We start from the raw sequence: 13647 nt of genomic DNA, 5'->3' as shown, positions 1-13647 counted from the left end.
GTAGGCAGTTGCTTGCACTGCAGCAATTCTGCTCCAGGGTAGATGGGGAATTCGTCGGCACTGACTACACTTTGAAAGAGTCAATTTGATAGACACTATGAAATTCCAAAATAGATAAATCCTGCATAATGCTCTCCACCAATCAGAGGGTGGGCATCTATGGTATGTTCCCCAGTTGGCTATTCCCTATAGAAATATTATTTCATTATCTTGTACGGAAATTGTGCTTACCACGCTATGTTTAGTCAGACTGTGCAAATGATATCACTGAAAGGGTATTGATTGTCACCCATTATTGTTGATGTGGATTCACACGGACTCTATGAAATATACCCATTTACTTTGAAATGTTGTATATTGGAACTGTTGTATTGATCTCACACCTTCGCTTTCTTTTGTACTAGTTTATTAAAACAAATAAAAAGGGATTGTGAAGCAAAAAAATACACTTCTGCAGCAGGGATTACATGCGCTGTTATGTTGTCAATTCTAATGTAGGTAATATATTATCAAGTATATAGTTCATTCTGTGGCCCAGATTACATTCTGAGAGGGATTACAAATTCTGCAGCAGGGATTACATTATGTGCTAGATAACCAATGTACAGCAGGGATTACGCTCAGAGATTGAGAGCCAAGACTACAGCAGGAATTACATTCTGTGGTAGAGAGTTAATCGTACAGCAGGGATGATGTTTCCAAGGATATAGTTAATATTCTGCAACAGGGTTTACATTCTGAAATAGATATCCAATTCTTTACTAAATATCACACTCTGAGGTTGATGACCAACTCTACAGCAAGGATTACATTTTGAGGTAGATAGCCAACTCTACAGCAGGGATTACATTCTGAGGTAGATAGCCAACTCTACAGCAGGGATTACATTCTGAGGAACATAGCCAATTCTACAGCAGGGGTTTCATTCTGAGGAACATAGCCAATTCTACAGCAGGTATTACATTCTGATGTAGATAGCCAATTCCACAACATGGATTAATTTATATGGTAGATAGCCAATTCTACAATAGGGATTACAGTCTATGCTACATAGCCAATTCTACAGCCCGGATTAACTTTATGGTAAATAGCGAATTCTACAATAGGGATTACATTCTGAGGTAGATATCCAATTCTACAGCACATTTTAAATTCTGAGGTAGATAGCCAATTCTACAGCAGGGATTACATTCTGAGGTAGATAGACCATTCTGTGGCAGGTTTACTTCTGAAAAGTACAATCAAGACAGCAGGTTAATTTTGAGTAATACATTTTATTCTACTGTACCATCCATATTCTGAAGAAAATAGCCATCTCTGTGACATTTCCTTAATGATTTCAGACATTCAATTGCCTTATCTTCATCTAGTGAATTAAATAAAATCCTGGGGACCTTTAATAACTTGATTAATCCACCAATCACATACAGAGTTAACATCATATTTACTGCTGCCGGTGTGAGCTGTGCGGGGAATGTGCCTTTTGGGGTTTGCAATGTCCCAGATCTTATCAAGGATATTGCATTGATTCTGTCAAGATGTGGAGGGAACTGAGCTAATGCAGACATTATGCGTTGATACCATCTACACAGCCTGTTTGTCACATTTAGCCACGCTTGGCTGGATAGAGAAGTAAGTTGATGGCCCCGATCTTTGAACATATTAGGTGTGAAATAGGACAGATCACCTTCCCACCAACACTAGGGAAGTTTGATAAGTCTCTTCTATTCAATTTAGACAGCTAAAGTACCAGCATCGTCCAGCAAAAATAAGGTCTTGCAAGCCAATTTCGAGAAGTAACCAGCTTTTTGTTTTTCTTTCTGGCCAGAGGACTGAGTACACACTCTCAGATCAGAAGAAAGCACTGGATAGGGGGCAGAACCCAATGCCCCTTTACCTGGCAATGAATGTGAAACTGAATGAAAGAAGCACAGCTGACTTCAAAGGTAAGCAAGTAAAGGTTGCTCAGCATTTCAGCTTAGTGAAAACTGTGGACTGACAGCAGTGGCACAGTCCCGTGTGCACTCATTCATAATGCGATTTTAGATACCACTTTCCAGCAGTAGAGTATAGATGCAGTGTTTGGTGTGCAATGTGATTGTGTGAAGAACCACAGTAGTTTGCTGCACAATCCTAGAGTATGTTTTTGTTTAATAATAATTTCTTTGGTGTTTTGTAACGCACCATGGGCCTCATAATGGCTATGGCGGTGGAGTAAAAACGTAGCAGTTACGGCACTACCACCACTTTCAATGCAACGCAATATTCTGAGTATGGAGGGAAAATTAAGGGAAAAGCTCTAGTACTTGGCTGGAGGTTATTCCTCACTTTTACATGGAGGAATTACAGTCGATGGATTATACACTATTCATAATTCCTCCAAAATCCCACTGGCGTCCTACAGACCCCATGGCAAGGTACTAACATCGCCTTACAACTATTAAGAATTGAACAGATTTACCGTCAACACAAGCAACGATAACTGAATATGGCTGAATCACCACTAGTAATTTCAAACATACTCAGAAATTGGACACATGCTTTAGCTGACACTTTGTTGTTGTTTGATATCCATTTTGTAATTTCTTAAGTGAAAATGTCATGATTTGTTCTCTTTGCCCTAAACCTCCTCTGGTAGCTAGCTAAGCTCTCCACTACAAACCACCCTGAAAGGGGTTGCACTGTTACGTTCTAATTATGTTCTTCCAAATGGTGGTCATTGGTCTGCCGCAGGCACTATTCATGATCTCCTTCTCTTTTGGTGGCCCCTGCAACAAAGATATGACATGACAGTGAACTTTGATCTCAAAGCATATTCAAAATCATTACTAATGTAAATGCTCCAAGATTTGTCAAGTTACTTGATAGTGTTCTAAGCTTCCTCGCCCGGGTCTGATCATTTTGGTCTCAAAGGCGAGTCGACCCCAGCTCCAATCATTGGGAGAGACCACCAAGTTCCGCATTATTGCCCTCATACAATTTTTTGCACTAGGGCAATGTTTGATCCAGTCCTATTTATATGCCCTTGTGTCAAAATGTATTGACAGAATTTTGGATATATTAAAAACAAATAGCACAGGTTCAAGTGAAATTAACACTTGGGCAGAAATTGCCCTAGTGCAAAGAATATGTTATTTCTATGAATTATTTCACTAAACCAAAAGACTAGGACTAGAGCAAACATTGCTCTGGTGCCAAAAATGCAATGAAAAAACATGTTTGTAGCACTATGTCAGTGTTTTCCCTAATGTTAGTATGAGGCATTAATAACCCGGAAGGAGACTGCGCCAAATGTTCCAAGACAATATGTTTATTTACAAAAATACCCTTAGATAATGACACGTGTTTCGGTCTCCCAGAGACCTTTCTCAAATCAGGGCTATTAATCTTAAATTCCTCTAGTGCCCCTGTCACATTTGGCATTAATCCTCCATAGATAAAAGGGTTAGATCCCTTAGTATAACAATGCAGCGTCTAATCGCGTGTTACAAAGAATCTCGAGGGGGCGCTTGCGCTTGCACTTGCACCAGTGTCCAGTTTCTGTAATCCAGCAGCAAAATTGCAGAAATTACACTCTACAAGACCACTTATTATTATATTACATCCTTTGCCTCACTTGTGTTTCTCATCAAATGCATTTTCCAGAATCTGAATACAATGAAATGTGCTGTGCTTTTAATGATCTCCATGTCTAACTACGCTATTGCTGCCCCCCTTTTTGTCCATTCTCTTTCCTATGCATTTGAATGGTTTGTTGATCGAATGTATTTGCTTGAGATGTTTGTAATTTACTTTGTTGCTTCCTTTGTGCTCCTTTATCTTTAAAATAATCAAACTTATTGGAAAAAAAGAAATCTGAATACGCTTTGCATTCTTGTTATTGATAAAAGATAAGGGGCTAACAGGTTGTGTGTGGAAACATATCTATTAACTATTTATTGACAATTCTATAATTGAAGTTAAATATCAATTTGATTCGTGTGAAATACATGTTTTATCATGCACATGTGAGCTCTGTCAGCTTATGTGACAAATTCTTCCACAGAGACAGTGATTTACAATTTCTATGAAAACATACACATTCTTCTTGCCAGCTTAGCCTCTGACTCAAGGGATGCTATCATGGGCGATCTGATCCTGCTGTGTGTGTGTGGGGGGGAGGCCGCGGTCGGTAGCACCTCAGACAGAGCAAATGCAGGTGATTCAGGAGTTAATAGTTAAGAATGTAGTGATGTTCAAACCACTTACAGAGCTAGCTTCCTGTACTCATTTGATATGCCTCATTGCAGTCTTTTCCCCATATGGGTTTGAGTGGCTTTACCTAACTGTGAGGTTTGTGTGATAGCCACAAAGGCGTACTGTAGCAATGCTGTGGGGCTGTCTGAGGAGAGAAGATTGGTTTCCTTTTACAGGCATTCCAGAAAGCCTATTCTTTTGCCAGACGACCAGGATTTGGCCAGATGGCAAGAGAGGGGCATTTCATTGCAGGTACTCTTTGGCCAGATGACCAGGAATAGGTGCTTGATTGCAAGTGTTCTTCGACAAGATGTCCATGGATGGGTGCTTGATTGCAGGGTCTTTCGGAGAGATGATGTGGGAGGAGTGCATCATTGCTATTATTCTTCAGCTGGATGACCAGAGTCGGTGCTTGATTGCAGGTGTTCTTTGGCCAGGTGCCCTGGGATGGGTCCCTGATTGCAGGTGCTCTTTGGCCAGGTTACATTGGATGGCTGCTTGACTGCAGGGTCTTATGGGCCAGATGACCAGCGAGGGGTACATCACTGGGTGCTTGATTCCAGGTGCTCTTGGCCAGATAACCAGGGAGAGCTGCTTGATTGCAGGTCATTTTCAATCAGATGACCAGAGAGGGGTGCACCACTGCAGGCATTTTACGTCCAGATGACCAGAGAGGTGTGCATCATTGTAGGTATTCATCGGCTAGAGGAACAGGAATGGGTGCTTGATTGCAGGTGTTTTTTCGACCAGATGACAAGGGATGAGTGCTTGTTTACAGGGGCTCTTCAGCCAGATGACCAAGGATGGGTGCTTGATTCCAGGTGCTCTTCGCCAGAGGACCAGGGATGGGTGCTTGGTTGCAGGGGTTTTTCAGTTAGATGACCAAGGATGGGTTCTTTATTGCAGGGGCTCTTTGGCTCTGTGACCTGGGATGGGTGCTTGATTGCAAATGTTCTTCAACCAGATAGCCATGGATGGGTGCTTGATTGCTGGTGCCCTTAGCAGGTGACCTAGAATGGGTGCTTGAGTGCAGGTGTTCTTCAGCCAGATAGTCAGGGATGGGTACTTGATTGATTGCTGGTGCTCTTTAACCAGGGGACCTAGGATGGGTGCTTGATTGCAGGTGTTCTTCAGCCAGATAGTCAGGGATGGGTACTTGATTGCTGGTGTTTTTTGACTAGGTGACCTGGGATGGGTGCTTGATTACAGGTGCTGTCAACGTCTCTCTTTCCTGACTTTCAGAATGGTGTGAATTCTCTCCATATGAAGTGGGACTCCTTAAGTATGGCGCCTCTGTCCCATCAGAGCTCTTCGGCAGCGAGTTCTTCATGGGCCGATTGATCAAGAAGAATCCTGAATATCGGATCTGTTTTCTGCAAGGTAAGGCACTGTCAAGAGGCAAGGAGCTGAAATGTGGCCAGAACCTGGTCCTTGATCAATGCACCCTTGGGAGGGGGAGGAGGCACAAGACGTCTTATTAAATTATATTTTCTGTAACAAGAAAGCAGTGGTGCCAATTTAGAGCCAATTAAGATAAGATCATATATAGTGTAATAATATATTGAGAGACCACAATCAACATGGGGAGTTCCCCTGCCCCAATTTAGGTGCCACACAATAGATCATGGGCCTCATTACGAGTTTGGAGGTAGCCGGCTCTCCCCAAACCGGGTACCGGGTCCGGGTCCCGAAAATAGGGAATTACCGGGCCATGCTGACTTTGGTGGGCCCGGTAATTCCCTTTCTCGGGACCAGGACCTGGTACATTCCCATTTGAGCCCCCATAGGGCTCAATGGGAATGGGGAGGATGCTAACACCAGGGCCGTTAATGACAGGCCCGTTGTTAGCATCCTGGTCTGCTCATGGGTGCCGCTACGGACGTCTGGTCTGACAGACGTCCTTAGCGGGACCCACGAGCAGACCTCGTAATGAGGTGGCCCGTAATGAACGGTGCCGGTCCCTTACCGGCACCGTTCATTACGTGGCCGCTCCCGTTGTAATGAGGCCCCATGAGTTCAAGCTATACTCATATAGAGGCATGTTGTTCCCTCTCCTTGTGCCACCAATGAGCCAAGAACCAGGCCAGTGTACAGAAAGAATATATATTAAATAATAGGTTCAATGAATATTTGCACCAAATGATTACACACGTCACCTTCTCTGTGGCACAAAACGAATCTTCAATACAAACATTATTTTTGGGGATGTTACTGTTGAATTTCACTTTTATCCATGGAACACAGGCTAATTAAACAGTCCCATGAACCCCTTTTATGACAAAATTAAACCATACCTTGGAACATTACTCGATCGTGAGCATTAGCGTTCCTTGATAAAGGTTAGTTTTCGAGCAAATGCACATTTTCGGTTTTCAAAAACAATTTCCGACAGCAGCGCTTTATATATTTATAATTTCCCTGCACAATTGAAAATGCTAGCAGTTTTGAAATCAGACCAGAATTTTCAGCCTGTGTTGGATTGATGCAACCCTCCTGCCTACTTCACCCCAAAGCAACACAAAATTGTGCTTCTATCAGGGTGACTTACTCTCAGGAGAGAGCGTGCATCTTTCAATTAGGAATTACACTTGGCAAAGCATTTCGCTACCCAGCACCAAACACTCAGGCTTCAGTTGCATTCAGAACCCCTCTCCTTAAAGGCCAGGCCTGGGGAGTGGTGACAGTCAGGAATTTTATTTTCATGGATAAGGGCACCCTTTCCTTAGGGAAGTCTGGGGTTGACAGGCAAAATAGGTGTTCCCAATTACATGAACAGACTATAGTTTGTAAAGTACACTGCGAATACAATGTGTTCATTTTGAAGGTTAACAAAATCACCCTGTGGTATTTGGCTAGAAGGGAATTAAGTTATTATTATAAAAAATATACAAAGGATCTACTTCCATACCCCTCACCCATTAACTAAGGAGAAGGTATTACATCAAGAAATCACCACATTTTGGGCCTCATTACAACTCAGGCGGTAAGGGGTTTACGGCGCCGTAAACAGCGCCGACCCTTACCGCCTGAGTACGAGGTCCCTTAGCGCCATGGCGGATTCAACACCTGCTTTTAGCAGGTGTTAAAATCCATGGCGCTAAGGGACCATGGAGTTAATTACGCCACCGTAATTTACGGTGGCGTAATTAACGCCTTCCCCACTCCCATTATGCCCTATGGGGCAAAAATGGGAATGGGGAAGGGTAAATGGGGATTGGGGACTTACCGCCCCGCCAAACTCGGAATGGGGCGGTAAGTCCGCCAACCACCATGGCGTAAACGTAGTTTACGCCATGGTGGTAAAGTCACGGCCCAGGCGGTAATTTACCGCCTGGGTCGTAATGAGACCATTTGTTTTGTTGGACAAGCTACTTACATTGGAAGCCTCTGGATTTGGCACTCAGGAATAGACGCCGGCGTAGCATGACCCTCTCTTGGAGAAGAACAGTTATATGGTCAGGGACTTTAGTTAAAGAAAGCCCCGAGCATTCATCCCTCTGTTCCTGCTCTCCTTGCAAAAATGTCAGCCTCTTTTGTCTTTCTCAGTTGCTGTCTCAAATGCCATGTTAAATCTCCACCCAGCTTTCTTTTTTTAGGCAGCTGTCCTGGCAAGGTTACATTCTGCCACCTTCTTTCAGTATTTCATCCAGATGATGTTTAGGCAGTTCTCCCCCCTGTGGCTTGTGCAGCCACTTTTTAACCTCTACGCACACCTCTGAAATATTTCAATCAGGAGGTGTTAGCTTATTAGCCTTGCATTTGCATTGGGCCTCTATGGTGTACTCCTCCCCAAGGCCCAGCCCCTCTCTATGGATAGCCCCTTAGAATAATGAGGTTGAATTGATGGGTGGCCTTTTCCTCTGGTTCTCCCCTTTTCCTGTGAATAGTACTCTGCCCTGGTTCCATGCCTCTCCTGCAGAGAGGTGTTTGGGAGGTCTGCCAGATCCTTGTCTTCTATGTGTATTTATCTGCCTTTGTTCAGGCTCATGCTCGCAGGGAGGTCTCTCTGGCCCTGTTGGGGCTGGATGGAGAAGTGAGGCCCTGCTCCTGACCATCCCTTTCTTCTTCCCCCAAGTACATGACTTCAGCAGAGCCAGCTCAAGGTGCGATCAAGCGATCAAGTGGTGTGGTCACACAGGGGCACTGCACCGCTACAGGGCGCTATCAGCTCAGACAATGTAAAGTGTCATCATGACACTTTACATTGTGCGAGCCAGAGGCGCCCTTTACATGACACTGTCACTCACTAATAGAAAGTTATTAACTGCCACTTTACCTCATGTAAAGTGTCAGTCAATGGCTTTCTATTAGTGAGTGTTAGAGGCGCGGCACCAGTACCTATTCAACAATCATGCGGGGGCGAACAGCAGGGGGCTCGCCCTGTGCAGAACGTCTGGCACAGGGCGCTGGTAGACCTGGGGCTGCCACTGGACTTCAGAATCTGTTTTAATATTTTAAGCCAAAGACTCCTCACTATTTATGGTGTGAGCACCAGTTCGGTTGTTGCAATTTGTTAAGGGTAAATCCCTTTATTTTGAGGGGATGCTGGTGCCACATACCCCTCTATCTCTCTTTTTGTTTAAATAGTGTGGCACTGACCCATCAGGTGGACTGTGGGCTTGATACCGCATCACTTGTGTCACCAGAAATAGAGACTGACAATCAAAGATATGATGTGCATGCTTTAAAACGCCAAGTGTTCAGTGTCAGGATGTGTCTCATCTCAAATACAAGTGTCAGAAAAATGGTGGCCAAACTAAAAACTAAGAGTGTCAGGATGATAAAGTGACTCAAAATAATGGAATGAATGCTGCTTCAGAAGGCGGTCCTTGAAGTGCGGATTTGGTCTAAAGGGTTTCCTAACCAAACTATCCACAAGAACAGGCCTTCCCTTCTTACATCAAAGGGGTTGCTTCAAAGCAATGCCCAGTCTTCTAAAAGTCCAACAAATTGCCAACAGTGTCACAACCAAAATCCAGAAAGCTCAATTAACATATCCCTAGTGTCCAAACCAGAGTATCTTACTTGAAGTCCCTCAAGAAGGTTGTCTCCTCTCTTCCTGTTTTACCTGTAAGTAGGGTGCCCTTCTCCTCTGGTTCTCCTCTTTTCCTGTGAATAGTATTCTGCCGAGGTTCCATGCCTCTCTTGCAGAGAGGTGTTTAGGCGGCCTGCCAGAGTTTTGTCTTCTATGTGTATTTATCTGCCTTTGTGCAGGGTCTTGCTCGCAGGGAGGTCTCGCTGGCACTGTTGGCGTTTGATGGAGAAGTAAGACCCTGCTCCTGACCATCCCGCTCTTCCAATCTTCCTATGTCACTCTCCAAGGCTGCCTTTCTTCCCTTTCCTCTTCCTTGTCTATCCTTCCTGACCACCGGCAATAGTTTCTCTCTCGGATCTTCTTGAACCACTACACTCTCCCCTGGACCAATGTGGTCCTCTGGAACCTACCCATTCTGGTCTCCTTTTCTTTGAGGAAATGACGCTACTTCTCTCCCTCGGTGTTTGACTTCCGTCTTGCTCCTCCAACTACTGTTCTTATTTTCCTGGTCCTCGTTGCCCTCCTTTCCATTCGATCGTTTCCAGGCTTGTCGTACGACCAGACCTATCTCTCTGACAGGTCTCTCTCTATAGAATTCTCTCCTGTAATCTCCAGTCTCTCAGTCGTGTCGCCTCCTTCACCTTCACCCTGTATTCCTTGGTTTCCTCTGTTTACAAGAGTTTACACCATGGTGGTAAAGTAGGGAACTTACCGCCTGGGTTGTAATGAGGCCCATGGCCTGGGTTTGATGCAGTGGCCCTCATTACAACTCAGGCGTTAAGGGTTTAACGGCACCGTCAGCGCCGTTAACCCTTAACGCCTGATTACAAGTGTCCTTTTGCGGGTTGGTGTTTAACTCCTGCTTTTAGCAGGCGTTAAAAATCCAACCCGCAAAGGGACTTTGGAGCTAATTACGGCACCGTAATTTACGGTGCCGTAATTAGCGGCTTCCCCATTCCCATTATGCCCTATGGGGGCAAAAATGGGAATGGGGAAGGGCAAATGGTGAATGGGGAATTACCGCCCCACTCACCTTGGAATGGGGCGGTAATTCCGCCATCCACCATGGCGGAATCGTAACCTTAGCGGCATGGACCATGGTGCTAATAGCACCATGGTCCTCCGCCAAGGTTGTAATGAGGGCCAGTGTGTTTGTCTCCTTTCATCTGTGTATTCTTGACTAGGAAGGGGGCTTTCTGGCCCCGGGAACTCTGGGAGCCTCCAGTGGAGACTACTAGTAGCGTACAGTGACAGGCATCCACTCTCAGAAGGGTTGGCTCACCACAGGAGGCATGAGTAAACTAGCACCTGGCCCACAATTCTGTGTTTCAAATACAAGAGCATGTGGTAACAGGGAGGAGCAGCATCTCTCCGGCTGCAGTCATAATGGGAGATCATATCCTTCCAATGGGAGAGCATAAGAGCCTGGTCTGGGATCCCTTTGCAAAGTCCCAAAGAAGATGCAAATGTTTGTCAACCAATCCTCTTTCCCCCATGTATGTTCACCTGCAGCTTTTTCAAGGTACTTCTTCTTCAACGGTTAATGCACACTGCAGAAGGACCGAAAGGTACATTCTGGGCGGTGCAGGATCATAGAACAAAATCTGGCACTGCCTGAGAGTTTTGGAAAAAGGGCAAAGCAGCCCATCTTGTTGGTTGCCTGTCATTTGTCGTGCAAAGGGGGATCCATGTGTAGGCCTTCATGAGGAATGGGACATTGGTGGACAAAGCTCTGGTGAGGGGCTATCTCATAAGACCCCCCCAACCCCACATGCAACAGGTCTAAACCGCGAAATCTGGACAATTTTAAGCCAGGTCTTAGTTTATCTAGAATTGGGTGGATTTTCTCCCTGCGCTTCCAGCTTTTTGATACTGAATCGTCATTCGCAACCGGGGAAGGGTGCTTAGCCAATCAGGTGGCTGGAACAGTGGGTGAGAATTTTATCTGGGAGATTGGCTTTCACCCCCGCTGTAGGGGGGCTGACATGGCCTTTAACGGCTCACAACCCTCAATGCGCTATCTGGGCTCAGGCTGGCGGGCCGTTAAAGGCCTTGACCACCCTCACAGTGGGGATGAAAGCCATTTTCAGATCCTGCTTCTGGGCGGTCCGCTGCTGCTAATTCTGTAATAAGGCCCCTTCTTTCTGACTCAGATACTTCAAAATAAAGATTTTGGCTCTTCATCCAGCATCTCTCACAAACACTCACAACACCCAAAATTATCTTGTGGCCATAGCTATTTGTCTTCAGAGTCTCTGGCAGGGCAAGGCAATGGATGATGGTCACCCATGGAACATATAGACAGGGAGATTGCTCCTACAAACTGCCAGTAAGAAAGGTTATCCCAGCCCAAGGGTGGGGAGGGACAGCAACACCCACCGAATAGCAAAATCAAGTCCGGTTTTCACGATAACCATGATGAATGTGTGTATGTGAAAAAGAGGCTACCAATGAATTTCAGTAGATACGGTATGCATATTTTTTTTTGTTCATCTGACAACCAGAAGACCGGATTGTATAATTGGTTTAGGTTTCCAATTACAGATCTAGCAGATCTAGCAAGCATACATGGACTGAACCAGAACCCAAGCTGACTCATTCCCAATTCAGGGGAGATCCTCACCCCCCATTTGAAGTCTTTGTGAACTCTGTACCACTTTGGTGCTTTAAATTCACCAATTCCCACATATGTTAACAACCTTGGTCCTCACTAGGAATGGTTAGCCACGCCAGTGTTTATGTTACGTCACCCTGGATCAAAGCGTGTACAATACCAGGAGACATGGCTTTCTGTGATTCTAATAATGGTTTCTTCGCTCCGCCTTTTTACCCTTTCCTTTACAGGCTTGTGGGGGAACATCTACTCTGTCAATCTGGTGGACACTTTGGATCTAGCCACGAACTCGGATCATTTCTGGGATCATTGGATCCGAAGCAAAGTGAAGGAAATTGGTACGGTTTGCATTTTGGCTCCTTTACCTTGATTTTCAATCCTTTCTGTATTTATAGTTATGTGATATTGTTGTTCCAGAATGAAAAAATATATATACGATTGTTGTAACAATGGAATTCCTCCTTTGCACATCTCTTTTTTCTTGAACATAATTAATCTGCAAGAAACCAGAATTTAAAAGAGGTTGGGTTACAGAAAGGCCTCCCAAGTATGTATGGCCTAAACATATATTGCCTAAGGTACAGGGAAGAAAAGCCCCTGAGAGTGGAAAAAAGAATGCCAAGATAAAGGAACCTAAGCAGGAGTGCAGTGTCCTGCCTGATGAGCTGTGCCCCGTGCAGCTGCTCTTGTGAACTCACCCCACTCCAGATGTTAGCCGACAGTGAATTGACTTTACAAAATGGGTGTGTTGTGCAACCTCCTGCATGACCTGTAAACAATAATTGCCTCACATTTCTTTGCTAAAAACCTTGTTATTTTCTAAGATAGTCTTAATCACTTTAGAACTAGTGCTTGAAGAACGTATACCTCAAGATTTGAAATATGAGGGATAAGTAAGTAGATGACTGCCTACCTTGTCACAATTAGCTCTTATGTTCTTTATTTGATTTAGTTGTTGGTGTTATTCATGATTATTAAGCTGTGCATATATATTACAGGGTCAATAACAGCACCGACATAACATCAAATCACATAACATAATGATAGCAGCTCTGCATATATAGTGGAGGGGGCTGCAGCGTTTGGCTTTGCATATGTTTTGGACTACAGCTCCCACCAGCCCTAGCCAGCACAGTCAATGGTGAGGGAACATGGGAATGGTAGTGCAAAACACCAGGTGAGTAAAAGGTTGCAGAATCCTGATATAGGCAAAACCAGTTAAGCAATAAGCCCCGAGCAGGGGGTGCATTATCACTTCAGGTAATGCCCCGGGACCCATAGTTACAGGCCCGAGCGAAGACCAGGGTACTAAGACCATTTTTTAATGTTTCGAAGCGTTTCGGAACAGAAAAAAAAAGAAATTTTAAAAAATGGCCGCCAGGCAAAGGAAAACTAGCCCATTTTCCCTTTCCATGGCAGCCATTCAAAATTAATGGAAAAATGTAAACAAACAAAATGGCCGCCTTGGAAAGGGAGAAGGGACTACAATTAGTCCCTTCTCCCTTTCCATGGTAGCCATTCAAAACAAAGGGAAAATGTAAACAAAGAAAATGGCCGTCATGTTAAAGAGAGAAGGGACTGTTGTGGATCAGGAGGGGACACACTGGGGATAGAAGTGTTCCCAGTGCATCCGCTCCCGAAATGGACCAAAAAGAAGGTGAGTGGGGTTGGGCGGGTGAGGATGGGATTGTTTGGATTGACGGGGTGGGAGAGAGAAAACACCTCGATCCCGGGCGGGGGAAGATAGAAGCCTCCAGCCATG

The 13647-nt window shown here is 44.7% G+C and overlaps 1 protein-coding gene across 1 annotated transcript in view; it reads left to right on the top strand.

The window, feature by feature from the left end:
• The window catches only part of PLA2G4D (phospholipase A2 group IVD), a 184471-nt gene that overhangs the window by 117862 nt on the left and 52962 nt on the right, over positions 1-13647 (top strand). Inside the window, exons 15-17 of the mRNA XM_069638290.1 lie at positions 1829-1946; positions 5479-5616; positions 12116-12223. Coding sequence (XP_069494391.1) covers positions 1829-1946; positions 5479-5616; positions 12116-12223 — 364 coding nt within the window. The remainder of the gene's footprint in view (positions 1-1828; positions 1947-5478; positions 5617-12115; positions 12224-13647) is intronic.

This window comes from Ambystoma mexicanum, chromosome 14 (genome assembly GCF_040938575.1).
Source record: "Ambystoma mexicanum isolate Mex_15411 chromosome 14, UKY_AmexF1_1, whole genome shotgun sequence".
NCBI classification, from domain to species: Eukaryota; Metazoa; Chordata; class Amphibia; order Caudata; family Ambystomatidae; genus Ambystoma; species Ambystoma mexicanum.
This window is presented reverse-complemented; position numbering and strand designations above follow the sequence as displayed.